The sequence below is a fragment of the Cervus elaphus genome, chromosome 20, assembly GCF_910594005.1.
Source record: "Cervus elaphus chromosome 20, mCerEla1.1, whole genome shotgun sequence".
In the NCBI taxonomy this organism is placed as follows: Eukaryota; Metazoa; Chordata; class Mammalia; order Artiodactyla; family Cervidae; genus Cervus; species Cervus elaphus.
In genome coordinates, this window is record NC_057834.1 from 42,975,049 (window position 1) to 42,993,297 (window position 18,249).

The following is an 18,249-nucleotide window of genomic DNA, read 5'->3' on the forward strand; positions in this document are numbered from 1 at the left end:
ACATTGACAAGAATAGTTTCGGTGGAGTAGCTGGAATGAAAGCTTGGTTGGGGTGGGTTCAAGACAGAAAATTAAGGAAGTTGAAGGTTTTTGCTACACAGGGGAACATTAAGAATTTAGATTCTAGGGACTTCCTTGGTGGTCCAGTGGTTAAGAATTCAAGCTTCCACTGCAGGGGGCACAGGTTCAATCCCTGGTCAGGGAACTAAGATCTTGCATGCTATGCAGTGCAACCAGAAAAAAAAAAAAAAAGAATTTAGGTTCTGGGAAGTCTTTCTAAAGATGTGAGAGAGACCATCAAGTTTGTTTGTTTGGTTATGGAATTATTCAATATATAGAGAGAATTGATGCAGGGGATAACTGCAAGTACTTGGGGAGGCAAAGAAGATGGGATCCAGTGCACAAGCAGGTGATCTGAGATAGCCGAGAAATTTCAATCATTTTAACCATAGTGATGGCAAACAGAATGGAAACAGGAGTAAATAAGTAGACTTGGTGGTGAGAAATAAAGTTTTTCTCTTGTGATTGTTTCCATTTTCTCAGTGAAGTAAGTTAACAGCTGAGAGTGAGGAAGGGAGGAGAGAATATGGGAGGCTTAAGGACATAAGAGAGGATGTGCAGTAGTCATCTTGGATCACAGGAGAATGAATTGATTAAGCAAATGCAATTGGATTACTGAGCACTTGAGATTTCTAGCTATAATTAAGGTAACACCTGCAATGCATTTCTTTTTTAGCCTCTGAAGAAAAAGCTTTCACACACAATTTTTTTTTTTTCACACACAATTTTTTAAAATTTATTTTTAATTGGAGGATAATTGCTTTACAATATTGCGTTGGTTTCTGCAGTGTATCAACATGAATCGCCCACAGATATATGTATGTCCCCTCCCTCCTGAACCTCCCTCCCACCTCCCACCACATCATTGAGCACACAAATTTGCTCAACCTCTCTCCCCTTGATCTAAAACTGCATTCTAGAAAGCAGAGCTGAAAAGACTTCCATAATGTCTTCTTCCTCTAGGTTGCCTAGCCCAAAGTGAATTTTCCAACCTCTCAACTCCAATATTAAGCTGTTGATGCCTCCTATAAAGCATAAATTCCATCTCACATTATGGTTAGTTGCTGTGCAAGATTGGAAGCTCCTTAAATAGAGAAACTATTTCTTATTCACTACAACCACAAGATGTTTCTCTCCATCCTCTCTACCACATGTTATAAATTGCCCTGGTTTTAGGTCTTGCCCAAATACATAATTGTGTGTTATGAATGCCCTATTTCCTTACTAAACAAATAGTTTCAGAAATAGGAAACTTGCTCACCTTTCCTGCTTATGTCCCTCAAATATTTTGCTCTTGAATTTTAGCTATTATTTTTACAGATCTTTTAACAACAGATAGTTTCAGAAATAGGAAACTTGCTCACCTTTCCTGCTTATGTCCCTCAAATATTTGCTCCTGAATTTTAGCTATTATTTTTACAGATCTTTTAACAAAAAGAAGTTGCTTCAATAAATGTTAATTCATACATATGGTATGTATCAGGATCCTTATCCTCAAGGAGTTTACCCCTAGAATCAAAGGTCTTAGAGGAGGTGCTGATAGAGCAAGGCTTGTAGGTAAATAGCACCAGAGTATAGAGATTTGGAATGGGAGAAAGCAAATAGGGAGACAAATAAAATTTAGCCAGAGCAGAACAATTTTGTTTTGTCAGTTTACATAAAGTGATTCTATAGGGCAGTCCCCAGCTTGTTTAACTTATATGAGAATACATCATACACAAGAGAAATGCCAGGCTGGATAAAGCACCAGCTGGAATCAAGATTGCTGGAAGAAATATCAATAACCTCAGATATGCAGATGACACCAACCTTATTGCAGAAAGCGAAGAGGAACTAAATAGGCTTTTGATGAAGGTGAAAGAGGAGAGTGAAAAAGCTGGCTTAAAACTGAAAATACAAAAAACTTAAGATCATGGCATCCAGTCCCATCACTTCATGGCAAATAGATGGGGAAACAATGGAAACAGTAACAGACTTCATTTTCTTGGGCTCCAAAATCACTGCAGATGGTGACTGCAGCCATGAATTTAAAAGACGCTTGTTCCTTGGAGGAAAAGCTATGACAAACCTAGACAGTGTATTCAAAAGCAGAGACATACTTTGCCAACAAAGGTCCATCTAGTCAAGGCTATAGTTTTTCCAGTAGTCATGTATGGATGTGAGAGTTGAACCATAATGAAGGCTGAGCACAGAATTGATGCTTTTGAACTGTAGTGTTCAAATCTGTTGTCCCCTGAACTGCAAGGAGATCAAATCAGTCAATCCTAAAGGAAATCAACCCTGAATATTCATTGGAAGGACTTATGGTGATGCTCCAATACTTTGGCCACCTGAGATGAAGAGCCGACTCATAAAAGACCCTGATGCTGGGAAAGACTGAAGGCAGGCAGAGAAGGGAATGACAGAGGAGGAGATGGTTGGATGGCATCACCGACTCAATGGACATGAGATTGGGAAAGCTCAGGGAGATGGTGAAGGCCAGGGAGGCCTGGCTTGCTGCAGTCCATGGGGTCGCAAAGAGTAGGACACGACTGAGTGACGGAACAAACAGGGCAGTCCATTGAGCCTCCCCATTTTCAAGGAGCTGAGGATGTGCAAAATTACTATAGATCCCCAACAGTGCCCTCTTATTTAATCCGTATTATCTAAGACTGTTGTTCCCCATCTGTAGCAGAATTTACTCCCCTTTTCCTCAAAGTCTGAGTGACTCGATAGTTAGGCTTTGGCAATGGGGAAAAAACCACCTCTTGCACAAAAACAACAGCAGGTGCTCGCATACCACGGCTTAGGGAAGCACAAAGACAGCCATAAATAGGAGGCCCAGGTGGGCGCGAAGCCAGAGCGCAAGCCCACCGGCTCAGGCGCCTGAGCTGCCGTTTTTACGTAACCCGCCGCGAGAGGCTCCGGGGAGCCGGAAACCCCGCCCTGCCGCAGGCCCCGCCCCTGCGCTGACCGCCGGTTAGGTGCCGTGCGCAACCGCCGGAAGCTTTCGCAGCCTTCCCCATTTAAGGGATACAGTGTTTTTTTTAAGAGTTGCTGACGCCATTGCGTAGGACTGGCCCTAAAACCGTGATCTCGGAGCTCCTCTCTCAGAGGTTACTTCCGCTCTCTTCAAGTTAGGAATTGGGCCCAGCCTCCACTTTTCTCAGGCGGCAGCGGCATCGGTTCGCAATGTTCGGCCTGAAGAGAAACGCAGTAATCGGACTGAACCTCTACTGTGGGGGAGCCGGATTAGGACAGGGCAGCGGCGCCTCCTCTCCCGGGGGGCGGCTTTTGGCTGCGGGGAAGGAGGCCACAGCGCGGCGAGAGGTAGGGGGAGGGGAAGCCGGCACGGTGATTGGCGGAAGCGCCGGCCCGAGCCCCCCGGCCACTCTTGCGCCCGACACCCGGAGGGTCGCGCGGCCCTCGCCCATTGGCGCCGAGGGCCCCGACGTCACTGCGACCCCCACCAGACTGCTGTTCTTCGCGCCCACACGCCGCGCGTCGCCGCCTGAAGAGATGGAATCCCCGATCTCCGACGCCATCATGTCGCCCGAAGAGGAGCTGGACGGGTGTGAGCCAGACCCTCTCGGGAAGCGGCCTGCCGTCCGGTCTTTACCTTTGTTGGTCGGAGAAGCCAGTAACAACAGTCCAGGCTCGGACGGCTCGCTGCCCTCGACGCCGCCCCCAGCAGAGGAGGAGGAGGACGAGTTATATCGGCAGTCCCTGGAGATTATCTCTCAGTACCTCCGGGAGCAGGCAACCGGCGCCAAGGACGCGAAGCCCCTGGGCGGATCTGGGGCCACCAGCCGGAAGGCGTTGGAGACCCTGCGCCGAGTCGGGGATGGGGTGCAGCGCAACCATGAGACGGCTTTCCAAGGTAAGGGGGTTAGTCCTGGAAGTCGTGCTGCCTTTTTTTCCCAGCTCTCTGGACTCACCCATCTGCGGTGGGTGGAAACAGAAACGAGTCTGTATTCAAAGGACTCTCCTCTATTTGTGAAGCCCGAATATTCTGGCCGTGAGTCATTGTTTCCGCCCACTTAATTCTTTTGGAAATGGCAGCTCTGTTCAAAGCCCGGAAAGGGTGGGATGTCAGTTTTCAAGTGGGATCGCCTAGAGCGCGGTAGAGCCCGAATAGCAATTTCCCCCGCCGTGGGTGGGCAGGCGAATCGTGCCCTGGTGTAGACAAAAGCGACCGTGGGAACCTGCATGCTTTTCTTCCTCTCAGGCATGCTTCGGAAACTGGACATCAAAAACGAAGACGATGTCAAATCTTTGTCTCGAGTGATGGTTCATGTTTTCAGTGACGGAGTAACAAACTGGGGCAGGATTGTGACTCTTATTTCTTTTGGTGCCTTTGTGGCCAAACACTTGAAGAGTATAAATCAAGAAAGCTGCATCGAACCACTAGCAGAAAGCATCACAGATGTTCTCGTAAGGTCAAAACGAGACTGGATAGTCAAACAAAGAGGCTGGGTAAGTTTGTGTTAAGGTCGAATAGGGGACTTGGAGTGAAAATGGATGGAGGATTTTATAAGAGGATATCTAAAGGTTTTTAAGATGCACAGCTTAGTTTTCAAGGCTCTAATTGGGGACCTCTGGTTGCATGGTGTTGATTTAAGTAGTTGGTCCGTAAGGATGGTGGTGTGAGTGTCTTGAACTGTTGCATCAAAAATCCTGATTTTCTTAGGCTGTTTTACTGATTGAGTCTTTTGCTTCGGGTATTTTATTATTCAAATGGTTACTCCTCACCCCAGTTAATTCAGATTATGAAGAAATGAAAGAAGAATCCCCTGGGGATGATAGTTAATACATTCTTGAGCGTGCCCCACCTCCCTTTTAATTGCATAATATGTCTCTGCAGAGTTGGGGGTAAATAATTGGTTCGTCATTAGATTTGGGGGGAAATCTTAGATATTTTAATTCATCTTTTCCTTGTAAATAGTATTTTTAAGTCAGTGGAAGTCTGTGCTTGAAAATGTGCTTTTCTTTTTCATTTTCTAGGATGGGTTTGTGGAGTTCTTCCATGTAGAGGACCTAGAAGGCGGCATCAGAAATGTGCTGCTGGCTTTTGCAGGTGTTGCCGGAGTAGGAGCTGGTTTGGCATATCTAATAAGATAGCCTTTTAAGTGCAATAATTGACTCTCCAGCCACCAAAACAGCCACCAAAATCACCGCTGTGAACTCACAAGTATTTATGAAGTTGGCCGTCATCTAACAATGGATAAAACCAAGTGACAGGAAGATTGTGGCTAACAGGAATAAATACATGAGCAAAGTAATCTCCCTTGAAGAGTCAGTCTCTGAAAGAAGCTGAGTTCCGTTTCAGCAACAGGCAAACTTTGGGAAGCTATGGAGATGGACGTTTTAGTTTTAGTGAAGATGCTAGAGTGGAGAGACTTTACCTAGAACAGGAAATTGGCCAGTGGACTGACTAGTCATAGATACACCCACTGAATTCATAAACTTCTATAGTGTTAAAATAGAAGCACTAACAACGCCAGTGGGATACCTAAAACTGATTTTAAGCCACAAGTAATAGAACTATGACAAGAAGCCTCAGTACTGTAATGCAGTGTGTGGAGGGAACTTTGTTCACTGTGGTTAGCTTTCCCAGGTGTGATTCTTCAATAGACCAAATGCTCAGGATGTTTATACCTGTTCTGCTTTGGCTGGGTTTGAGGGATTCTTTGCCTAATGTCATGGCCAAGAATACTGAAAGTTGGAATAGAATTACAAATTTGGAATGTTGAGTTTTGAAAAACTTGTATTGGTCTGTAAAAATTTATATTTTTGCAGACTGGTGTTAACTTGTTTCTTACAGCTTTTCTATTCTAATCTTTGTTCTAGTCAATACTAGATTGTATACAGAACCAGCTGATGTAATTGTATGCAACCTGGTGTAGTACAACAATTCTGATAACTATGCAGGCTTTAATTTTCCTATCTTGATTTGGGTATTTCTTAAACTGCTGTTTGGGGTTTTTTTGTTTTTTTAACCTGGGACTGAGAAATTAATGGAAATTAATCCTTTCACTTTGTTAGACCTGGGTTTTCAATAATCGAGTCAAGGTTTTAAGGTTTCTTTTGGGGGGTGGAACACACAGGCTGATGACTCTCAGATGATGGGCTCTGATTGGGCAACTACTTATTTTGAGTTCCTTTCATTTGACCTAATTTAACTGGTGCAATTTAAACTGAGTTCATGAGCTCATCTTCAAAGCTTTTGCTAAAAGATTTTCAGCTGTTCCAAATGGGACTTCTTAGGAGTATGTATAAAAAGATCATATCAGATGGATGAGAGACACTTGACCCCTATTTGCTTAATAAATTGTACAATAATGGCTTGGCAAAGCAAGCTATAGTCTAACCATGGTGCTATTATTAGGCTTGCTTGTTAAAGACAGGTCTAAGCCTAGCGTCTGAATAAAACAAATACTTAACTTCATTTTTATTAATGATTCTTGAACTTTGTTTCAGATTTTTACATTGGCATCTCTATAGGTTTCAGACTTGATGTTCTATCTAACTTACTGTTTATTTCCTATTCTTCCTTAAAATATTTGCTGCTTATTCTGCTCCCTCCACACATATTTATATTAGTCCCTACAAATTTACCTTGCCATTCCTGAACTCTTACTAGCCCTTTTAGTTTTTGGCATTAGGAACCTAAGTGACCGCCCACGGAGTCCACCGACCTTCCTCATTTTTGAATTTTATCTTAGGAGATGGCAGTACAGTGGATGCTGACAGTAACAGACATGAGGTGAGAAGAGTCCCTTCTTGTACTAGTATCTTATTGGTTGTTGCTTAACTCTGGGGAGAAATTTTCAAAAGTCCCCTTAGGGGATTTCAGAGAAGGGGACAACTTCTTAGGTGATTTTTCTTTAGGTACCTTTGCATTTGAATATGCTCACTTAAAATTGATGGGCTCTGTTAAACCTCAAAGTTATATAAAAGTTACTAGTAAACAGAAGAAAACTATAGTGGAACCAGGATCATTTGAAAACTTCAACCTCTGAATGTGACCTTTAGTTTGTGGACTCCAGACAAAAATAGACATGAAGAAAATGACTAAGAATGTAATAAGGGAACAATTGCCCTGCCTGCCCATCTCTAAGCCTTAAGGTCATCTAGCTAGAGCTATTTTTTTAATCTGTGTATTTATCATTGTTGATCAGAAATCACTTATTTATATCACGTCTATCTCTAAGGACCTAAAAGCACTTTATATAGTTAATTAATCTTAAGATCTAGTTAAGGTGACTGAAAGGCCTGTCTCCCCATAGCCAGTTGTGAAAATAAGCACAGAGATGTAAATTGATGGAATTTAGGGGTCCCATTTCCACTTTACTAGGTATAAGTGCTGAAATGTAAAGGAGTATCTAAAATTGATATTTTGGTCAGTAGCTGGTGATAAGGGTTTAGGGAGCCCAAGTGCTTTGGGGCAAGGTGAGTGCTTCTGTAGGGAGAAGAGGCATATGTTGTAAGTGTTGACCAGCTGCCGTAGTGCAGGCAAATCCTCCACAATGGAAAGGGAGGGGCTGCTTGGAAAGATGGCTCTCAACAACTTCTGTCTGATGCTTCTCTCAGGGAAAATCCTGCAGTCCTTTAGTGTTGTCTATGTACATTCTGTTGGGGGTGAACACCTTGGTTCTGGTTAGAACAGCTAATGCTGTCGACAGCTGTGCCAAGAAGGGTTAGGACCAACAAACTAATGTAGGCTATAAAATGTAGTGTGTTTCCCTAACTTCCTGTTTTTCCTGAGAAGAAAATAAATATTTTATTCAAATGCAAGGTGTGATATGGGTGTTTTCTAATCAATGCTTGTTTTCCTTCCCCCTCTTAGGCAAGCATCTGAGGGAAGTCAGCTGAGCAAATAAGTACAGTCTAGGTGAATTAACCAGCAAAAGCTCCACAAAGCTGATTTGCCTTAGAGCGAAGGTCAGTTCCCTTTAGAATAACTCCTTTCATTCAAATTAGAGGTGTTGGGCTTTTAATTACATGTATTACTGTTGTACTTTGGAGCAGTTTCTGTACATTTTAATACAAAAATCAATACCCTGTCCTGGTTTCTTTTAGCCACCAAATGTTGGTATAACTTGAAAGTAAGGAGGATCATAATAGCAGTTATTGTATCACTCTATCTCACTCAACCTTTTGAGGTGATTGAAGGAGCTAGAAGAATTAACACCCAAAGTTAAGAATTTTGATAAGGTGGTTGGTACTAATGTTTCAGTTACTTTTCCCATTTCCTCCCCAAAAGGAGGTGTGAATTAGCAAGTCAATTTCAGAAGCACTGTCCTGTCTTTATTTCAGTTACCTTGAAAGAGAGTGGAGTCACCATGGAAATGTGCAAATATGGAGTTTGCATTTTGGTTTTAAGCCCTGACCACAAAATACTAATCGTGCAAACCGGATTCTATGCTTCCCCCACTTCGTGTTACATACATCTGGCAGCTCCTCTTTCTGAAGCCTAACTGCCAATAGATGATAGTTTACGAAGAAAACTTTTTTACAACTGAACTCTCATACAGAGGTGTGCAGGGAGAGAGCAAAGGACATGAGAGCCCGAATCATGATCAGTGTAAAGTTCTGCTGAACAATATTGTTTCTCCCATTGCTGTGTTGCTATCTGAAGCTATTTCTGTGGCAATATTCCTTAGTTTAACACCTTATAAACTTGGGTCAAATGGTAACCAGTAATATGAGTCACTGAGGGAGTCAGTCAACACTTTCCTCATTTAAACACCACTAGGCTTGTTCTTTCAGTTCCTGTTTTGTGACTTGAGTACCAGCTCTTGGTTCATACTGTTTCAGAACACTGTTCTTAAAGCAGTTGTGACAGCTGGAGGGTTTTATAAAAGTTAAAGTGTAATAACTTGCCAACTGGTGTGTAGCATGGCTCCAGCCAAATGCCCAGAGCACAGACCATTAATTCCTGGAGTTCAAGATGATCAGCTGAGTCAGTCTTAATTTATCCTAGTTCTTTCTGGCCCTACTTGTTCAATGATTACAGAACTTTATCTTCTGGAACCCTCCCACACTGTTCAAAGGCTTCTCAGTTTCAAGATTTGAAAGCTTGACTCTCCTCTTCTTTAGTTTCAAAGTTGTTACAGTGTTATCTTAGTTATGTGAAGCATGTGGAAAGATGGGGGTTGGGAATCTGCCTCCAGGCATATGTAACAGACCTCTTGGAATTTCATGTTCTTTAACTGGTGATTCTTGTGAAGTGGGAAAGGAAAATACATATGGCAGGCTTTTGTTCCCAGCACCTCATGCAGAGTTGACTCATTGGAAAAGACCCTGATGCTGGGAGGGATTGAGGGCAGGAGGAGAAGGGGACAACAGAGGATGAGATGTCTGGATGGAATCACCGACTCGATGGGCATGAGTTTGAGTAAACTCCGGGAGTTGGTGATGGACAGAGAGGCCTGGCGTGCTGTGATTCATGGGGTCGCAAAGAGTCGGACATGACTGAGCAACTGAACTGAACTGATAACCTGGTAGCTCTTTGGCAGTTCATTTCTGTACCTGTATAGAACAATAATTCTTGACTGTTGTGAAATGTGTTTGGGCCAAGACTACTACTATGGATTTTACCCCTTCCAAGTATCTATTTCCATGACTTGTTTCTCCCATTGGGTTCCTGTATTTTTACCAGTTTACCTTCTCTCCTCATCCCCTGGTTAGGGATTACATTAGTTTGCTAAGAATGTTTCAGTACTGCAATGAACTGGGACTTTTTTTTTGAACCGAGACATTTAATGAGCTCAAGGCAGCCAGATGTTTGAGATTTGTCCATCACCTGGCAGGGGACTGCTTACTGTGCACTATGTACTTAAGGATGCTGGAGTTAGGAAAAGACTAATTCTTCCATCAACTCTATCAAAATTGACAAAAAAGGAATGGGAGGTTGGGAGTAAGTGGATGTAAGCTTTTATATATAGAGTGGATTAAAAATAAAACACCTAGGGAACACTGGAAACTTCACAGCTAAATGCACAGTGAACTTTGGGTCCTGGATGGAAAAAAAAAAGCTAGAAAGGACTTGAACAATTAGGGAAATTTTAATATAAGCAATATGTTTGCTAGTACTGATCAGTGTTAAATTTCTTGAATGTTTTAATTATATTGTGGTTATATAAAAGAATGTCCTTGTTCTTAGGACATACATCTGAAGAATTTATGCATAACAAATCCATGGAAAGAAAGTAACTGTAGCACATGGTAAAGTTCACAATCGAGTCAAAGTGATAACAGCCAAAAGTAATTAAGAGTACAGTGCACATGGTGCTTAAAGGTATTGTGAAATATATAGTAAAACAAGGGTTGGGACAAGGCAGGGGACATTTGAAATTGGACCTTAAAGTGAATAGAAAACGTGCACAAAAGTGTAGAACAGGGAAAGAACCTCTAGTGGAGGCTATGAAAAGGAGATTTGTAGATAATTTTTTTTTCTTATTTCGCCTTCCCTCCCTGCCTTCCTTCCCCTTCACCCTGCATGGCCACTGAATGCAGTAAGTCTTCGGTTTCTTCCATTTAGGGCCTTATATAGAAGTATTGGAGAACACTGGTAGAAAAAAAAGAAGTCTCTCTGGTTTTAGAAGTATGAATTTGGTGTAAATGACATACAACTGAGTGGACTGTGTTTATCTGGGAAGTAAAGAAGACAGACTTGGTTGTTTGCTCTATCTTGTTAAAAGTGGCAGTCTTGGAGAAGGAAATGGCAACCCACTCCAATATTCTTGCCTGGAAAAGTTCATGGACAGAGGAGCCTGGCGGGCCGCAGTCCATGGGGTCACAGTCCATGGGGTCACATGACTGAGCATGTGTGCATGAGGGTGGAGGGAGATGGGTTGGTAGCAGTAAAGTGGTAGAACTAAAAAAAAAAAAAAAGGTGGCAGTCTTGAACACAGAACCTAAGGATCATAGCCATCACTGGATCCTGGTGTAAGAGTTGGCATTGGCAGACCTGCTTTGAATAAAGTTGTCTTAAGAGCACCACCTAAGTTCACTCACACATCTCACCAGCTATCTTCACCCACTCAGGTTCACATAGGGAAAGGAAAATAAAGAACAGCCCCCAAAAGTAATTTAACTGGACCCCAAGAAACTGAATGACAGCGCCACTCTCCCTAATCCTGTTCCCGTGGGAGACTCGATTACAGCTATTCCCATCCTGGTTCAAAAAACCAGTTTGCTCTGACTGCCCAGACTTCCCCACAGGCTGCATTCTTGCCCATGAGCTCATTGTTTTGGCTTCTCTGTCTGTATAAATCCACAGACTACCAGAAGTCTCAGTCCGGGCTCCCTAGCTAGCTGAAGCTGCATTCCATTCAGAATTTCACCACCCCCACTGTGGTCACATGCGTGTGTTTATTCAGGTTATCCTGGAACAAGGTGTGCTGGGAAAGAGCCAAGAAACAGACAAGGAAAACTGTTTGCTGGATTTCTACCTGAATTAGATGAGTTTCCACTTTTAAGAAATGCCTTCAATTCTGTGCCCCTAAAAACAATCTCTTTTCCAGTTTAGTAGGAGAAGCTGGTTTCAAAAATTGTGCTGTACATTTCATAGACACGCCTACAGGCTGGTATGACTCAGGTGTTCAGATTTGGGAATGTGGGGGGGCGGGGGGGTAGGTAGGTATTTTCCCTTAGAAACACTGCTTTCAGAAACTACTGGACTTTCATCCTCAGCTTACACCTCTATTCCTGAGGTTACCTGGAGTGATTCTCACACATCTCTTGTCCTTGGTGGGAACTGGGCAGGGGGCAGCGGGACAGCTGGGCTACTGCAAGAAGCAGCTGTTTCACTGCTTTGTTGTTAAAATTTCTTGAAAAGATAGCTTGTTTATTTCCTTAGACCCTGAAAGCCCAGATCTAAGGCAAGGTGAGGGTAATGGGAAAGGCATTTCTCTTTGTAAAGTTTGGCGTTAATACTGTATGCCCAAGCAGTATACTCCTTTTCTCTCTTCATCGGTGTGTTTCTTTTTTTTTTTTAAAAAAAGGCTGAAAACAAAACTGCAGACTGACACTGGGGGAGGTGACCTTTTTTTCATTTCTCAGAAATCCTCCATGAGGCAGAGTAGAGAAACAGAAAGAGGGAAACAACATGTTGAAATGACGTGAGGTTTTGTCTGTGTGTTTTGAAATGAGGTGGCTTGTTTTCAGCTCTAAGGAAGAGCAGCTCTGCAGAGGAGCTTGGTAATGGCAGAGGAGCGGCTGGCTACCTGCTTCTTTGCCCCTTTCTCTCAAAGCTTGGTCGTTGGGGTCAGATCTGAAATAGCGCAGAGGCTCTGTACCCTGTTTTCCCCTTCGTGAACCATAATGATCAATCCATTTCACTCAATGCTGTTGAGTGAAAAAAACTTACACAAAGTAAGGGTTTGGTCAGCAGTCCCAGAAGTAGGTTATTTTTAAAAGCAATGCAGCTGAGTTGCTTTTAAGTACAGAACACATCAACACACAACTTTGATAAAGTTTGTCCTGGGGGGGTGAAATGTGACTCAACTAGTAATACATAACCCTACGTTTGCATGACAGTGTATCTTACACAAAGATGATGTATATTTAATTATTTCCAGGGGCCTAAACACTGAATATATTTGAAAGAATCAATTCCTCGAAACTTTAAGTTGAAAAATGAAATTTAGACGGGATTTGCCTGAAATGCAGCAAAATCATGAAAGACATTTGAAAACAACAGAAACAGTTTATCCCATCCAAGTTTAGATCACTGCAGCCCAGTAACTATTTTGACAAAGTGTGCTCTGTGGGAATGAAATTGAATAACAGATCAAAGGAATTAAAATTTAAAGTGAGAATACTAGGTCTCAGGGCTTAATTTTCTCCCCTGTAAACTCTTTGTCTTTCCTATCTTATTGCAAAGATTTAAAGAGACATTAGAAGGCTTCCCTGGTGGTCCCAAGGTCAAGAATCCACCTGCCAATGCAGGAGACATGAGTTTGATCCCTGATCTGGGAAGATCCTATGTGCTGCGGAGCAGCTAAGCCCGTGCACCACGACTACTGAGCCTCTGTTCTAGAGCTTGGGAGCTGCAGCAAGAGGCCACTGCAATGAGAAGCCTGTGCAGCAATGAAGACTGAGCATAGGCAGAAACAAATAATTTTAAAAAAGAATACATACAAGTGCTTTACTTGAACGCACTAAACAAACGTAAGGGATTTTGGGAAATGTCCCATAAGGACTGACTCTTGACCATGTCCAAGTCATTGAATTCCCAGGGAGAAACCACTAAGAAGCTGGTATGAATAAATAGGAGATGAAATTAAAAGGGTCTGCAGCTGTATTTTGAAGCAGAGGGGACACAAACGGGGTTTTCTGTGCCTGGGCATTGTGGGAGTTCAAGCAGATGGCAGAAATCCCAAGGGTAAGTTAGCTCCCTACCAAATCTTCCCTATTGCCTAGTTCTGTATAGCTCAAAAGCTAAGCATGGGGGACTTCCCTGGTTTGTTGTTTGTTGTTGTTCCCTGGTGGTCCAGTGGTTAAGAATCCAGCTTGCAGCGCAGGGAGTACCAGTTCTATCCCTGGTCTGGAAAGATCCCACATGCCTCAGGGCAAGTCAGCCTGTGCGCCACAACTACTGAACCCAGACCCTGGAGCCCTTGAGCCTGCATTCCTAGAGCCTGTGCTCTCCATCAAGAGAAGCCCTTGCAGTGACAAGTCTCTGCGCCGCAATTGGCGAGGAGCCCCCACTCGCTGCAACTAGAGAAAGCCCAAGAGCAGCAACAAAACCCCAGCACAGCCAAAAATAAATAATTTTTTAAAAGAGCTAAGAACGGTGTTTGCTTTTTTAACTGGTTGGGAAAAATTCGTGACTTTAAAATTACATGCAATTAAAATTTCAAAGTTTGGAACAGCCCTCTTGGTAAAGATCCCGCCTGCAAATGTAGAGACATAAGAGACGTCGGTTCAATCCCTGGATTGGGAAGGTCCTCTGGAGGAAGAAATGGCAACCCATTCCAGTATTCTTGCCTGGGGAACCCCATGGACAGAGGAGCCTGGTGGGCCACAGTGCATGGGGCTGCAAAGGGTCGGGCACAACCGAAGTGACTTAGCAGTGGTTCAGTGAGTAAAGAATCTGCCTGCAATGCCAGAGATGCAAGTTTGATCCCTGGGTCAAGACGATCCCCTGGAGGAGGAAATAGCAACCCACTCTAGTATTCTTGCCTGAAAAATCCCATGGAAGAGGAGTCTGGTAGGCTACAGTCCAAAGGGTCACAGAAAATCAAACACGACTGAGCGACTAAACACACCACATGTGACCTTAGTATTGAGTAAAGTCACGTTTCGGGGTCTTCCCTGGTGGCTCCCGATGGTAAAGACTGCCTGCAATACAGGAGACACAGGAGATGCTGATTCAGTCCCTGGGTTGGGAAGATCCCCTGGAGAAGGGAATGGCTATCTACTTCAGTATTCTTGCCTGGATAATACCATGGACAGAGGAGCCTGGTGGGCTACAGTCTGTGGGGTCACAAAGAGTCACACCTGAGCGATAACAAAGTTTGAAGGGAACAAAGTCATGACCATTTGTTTACAAATTGTGTAGGGCTGCTTTTATGCTACAACAGCAGAGTCAAGGGTTGCAGCAGAGATTTATGGCCTGCAAAATTGAAAATAGTTCTACTCTCTGGTTTTACTTTTATTTTTTTAATACACCTTGCAACATGTGGAATCTTTGTTCCTCGGCCAGGGATCAAACCCAGACCCCCTACACTGGAAGTGTGGAGTCTTAACCACTGGACCACCAGGGAAGTCACATCTTTGGTACTTTCGAAAGAGGTTGCCCTCTCCTCTACTTGAGCTAAAAAGGAGCTTTATGATGTCATGAAAGAGATAACCAAGAATCAAGGCAAGGGGAAGGGAGGAAGAAATGAAAGAAGGGGTCTGATCCCAGGGCCCTCCCATCAAGGGCAAGGTCTTTGCCACGTTGCCTTTTATTCTAAGGATACCAGGGACACACACATTTAGGAGTAACCTCAGCCTATCACCCCGTTTCTTTTCCTCCTCACTCAAAGTTCTGTAGAGCTGTCTCTTTAAGATTCAGGCAAGGCTCAGAGGAGTACAACACATAGACACACCTCCTAACTCTAACCTGGAACCTTCCTGAAATTGAACCCATTTCTCCAATACTGAGATTCTTTGCCAGGACATTCAAACACAGCTCTCTGGTGCCCACTGAAAAAGTGCTCTGGTCTCTCCAGTCCCTAGCCATCTCTGCATCTCCCCTTTAGCTGATGTAGCTGATTGGTTCCCTAGGTTCTGACTGCCACGGCTCATGCATACCTTGTTTTGGACTAACTTGGTGCATTACTCCCTCCAATCCTTCCTAGGGTCTGACCTCAGCCTTGAAACACCCTCCTCTATAGAGTTTTCCCCAGTCTCCAGGGTCAAGGAGCCCGAAGTCAGATTGAAGATCTGTACTGTCTAGTTTGGTTAACCCAAACTCTTTCTCTCTCTTGTTGACAGACTTAGTCTTAGGTACTTTCCTGAGGCTTTCTACTTCCTGTAGAAGGTGCCTCCCACCCTTTATAGCTGACATCTCTTCATCACCTGCCTGTGACAAATAAGCCCCCCTCTGCTCTAACTTCCCCACCCAGCTGACTCCCAGAACCAGAGGTGATGGATTTCAGGGATGCTGGTAGGAGAGAGGGTGGGAATGTGGGGACCTCCACCCCCACTCCACCTTCAGATTATAATCTCTAGCCTGATGCTCCATGCTTTAAGGAGAGGTTTTCCTGATTCAGTTTACTTTGGTGGGGGAGGGTGTGAAGTTCAAATGAAGCCTCTGTTTGTAAAACTGGGGGGAAGGGGAGGGCAGAAATGAAGGCGGATCTGGTTGGAGAGAATCTGGAAAGGAATGAAGAGTTCCTTGCATTTTGTTCTGACTCTCATCCCTCTGCTCTCCAGGTCTATCTAGATCCTCCCTCAAGGGCTCTTGAGAGAGGGTTTCTTAAGACACTCTGAGACACTCATGCCGTCACGTGGGTCAGCACCTGGGCCCTTGCGCTAGACTTCACTCCTAGTTACCACAGAGGTTGAATCTGGACCAGTGAAAAGTATGGGTCTCCTCGGACCCACCCCTGCAGCTGTGAGCACCTGTTTGCAGGGAGGCCCCCAGTTGGGGAAGTCTAGAAGCTAAATTTAGTCTGAAGGCTGAAGCATAATTGGGTGGGTGATTACCCTGGGGAAGCTGGGAGGGGGAGGGGGGAATTCTGACCCAGCTGAACAGAGACCTCAGAAGTCCACGGATTAGAACCACAGTCACCTTCCCCCAGCAAACACTCAGAAATGAGAAGCCCCAGCAATCTGCTGGCCTCCTGCACGCTTGATCTCTCTTGCGCTCATCAAGATTGTTCCTATCATCACCCCACCCCCACCTCAACTCTCAGGGGTCCAGTTCCTCTGAGTCCTTCCCTAAATTCCCCCCAGAGCAGCAAGGCTAAGGGCCCCTGCACCACATCTCCCAGAACTTGGGTTACAGCTTCCTCTCTCCCAAGTCCCTCCACAGGGTTTCAGAGGTCAGCAAAGAGGTGTCTGGCCACAGTAATCCCCTGAAAGAGGCCAGGAAAAGGGGTGCTTGAGGTCAGCTTCCGCTTCCTGAAAACTTTCACAGTGACTCCCCTTCCCATTCTGACCTCAGTGACCAGAGGAAAGAATCCTTAGGGGCTGCACTGAATCCTAGCTTTAAAATGAGAGGGGAAAGGGGGCAACCCCCCCCCCACCCCCACCCGATGAAAGCCCACATCCTGAGAAGCCAGAGGCTGAAGGCTTTGAGGGAGCTGGGGGCTCTCAGGGAAGGGAGGTGTTGAAGCTGGGGGAGCCCTAAGAGGGGCTGTGGCTGCATTCCCCACCTGTGATTGGTTCTCAGGCTAAGGCCAAACTCCAAACCTGCCCGGCAACAGTCCTGAGAGGCCCTAAGAGGGAGGAGGAACTTCGGGGAAGTCAGCTGAACTGGGGCCACCGCCCAGCCTTCAGCTTCCAGGAATCACTGGGAGGGCCCCAGCTCTTCACCACACCCCTCCCTCGGTCTCAGGACTCCGCCTTCAGCCTGCAATGTCTGCAGGGCTGGCTCAGGTCCCACTCCCCTGGTGCCCCCACATCTTTGATCCCCTTAGAGGTTCACCAAAGAGAGGAGCCCGTCTGATGCCTGCAGAAACACCGAGACTGGGCCTCCTCGGTACCCCGTTCTTCATTTCCCACCCGGGAGGAGTCAGTTTCATTTTCCTTTCTCCCCATTTTCTTCTGCCTCCTTCCTGATACACTGTCCTCCCGAGATGGTAACTGTAGTCTTCCTTCTCAGCCACTTCCAGCCCAAGGAAAGCCTGCTTCCCAAGGCAACAGAACGACGTGAGGGAGCTGCCAGAAAGGAGAAGTCCTGTCCCCTCGGGTAGCTCTGGGTCCTTCCCAGGGTCTGGGTGTGTCTAGGTGTACATGCTCAGGACACTAGTCACCGCGGTCAGCTGTTTCTGCAGCCCTTTATTTATGATCTTACTTGGCCAGACTTGTGGAGGTGAAGGGATGGGGGCGGGATCCTCCTAATGGAGAGAGAAGCTCAATTCTATTGCACTTCCCCCTTTCCTAGGCATGGGGACCCCTCCCCCAGAAGTGTAGAGGTGGGGTCGGGGAGAGGATTTGTGTTATGGAAAAGGCTGTCCGCGCTCACGCCACCTCCAACAAACTATTTACCTTGAGAGCGGACATGGGCGTTGGGGGGTTGGGAGGAGACCAGGGTGAGACATCTCTGAAGAATGTGTCTTTGGCTGGACATCCAGTACTGCCTTGGCTCCACCCTCGACTCCACCCCCTAGAGCCAGGCCAGGCTCCTCCTCCAGCCCTTTCTGCTGAGGGAAGGGGGGGAGGGGGAGAATCATTTCCTTTCTTCCCACTCTATAAAAAGCAACAAACCAAGAGCTTAATAGGGAAACGGGTAATAGCAGAAAAGATGAGAGGGGCAGGAAGGCAGGACCAAAGAAAGGGAACAGGAAAAAGGACCCCTGAAAAGGCAGCTGTCATTCAGCTCAGCCCCAGATGGAAAAAAAAAGTGCTACTAGATTCCAAGAGACTTTACAGAGGGACCCAGCCTACCAAGAAACCCACCGTAGACGGAGCAGTTTCTATTTTGGACCCAAGGGCCCAACTCTGTACCTAAACTGGGGGAAGTGGTGACCTCTAGTGGTTGATGAC

General features: G+C 45.1%; 1 protein-coding gene across 1 annotated transcript; it reads left to right on the forward strand.

Moving 5' to 3' along the window:
* The first annotated feature begins 3,053 nt into the window (after window positions 1-3,053).
* MCL1 (MCL1 apoptosis regulator, BCL2 family member) lies at window positions 3,054-7,836 on the forward strand. The gene is made up of 3 exons (XM_043876203.1): window positions 3,054-3,919; window positions 4,268-4,515; window positions 5,044-7,836. Exons 1-3 carry the CDS (start codon window positions 3,232-3,234, stop codon window positions 5,158-5,160), a joined length of 1,053 nt encoding a protein of 350 aa, XP_043732138.1. The 5' UTR covers window positions 3,054-3,231; the 3' UTR covers window positions 5,161-7,836.
* Window positions 7,837-18,249: the final 10,413 nt, after the last annotated feature.

What these genes read in the sequence shown, in the direction of transcription:
- MCL1 (XM_043876203.1), top strand. Translation starts at nt 3,232, where the DNA reads ATGTTCGGCCTGAAGAGAAACGCAGTAATCGGACTGAACCTCTACTGT. An exon ending in CCATGAGACGGCTTTCCAAG is followed by an intron (nt 3,920 to 4,267) that starts GTAAGGGGGTTA and finishes TCTTCCTCTCAG; the next exon opens with GCATGCTTCGGAAACTGGAC. An exon ending in TAGTCAAACAAAGAGGCTGG is followed by an intron (nt 4,516 to 5,043) that starts GTAAGTTTGTGT and finishes TTCATTTTCTAG; the next exon opens with GATGGGTTTGTGGAGTTCTT.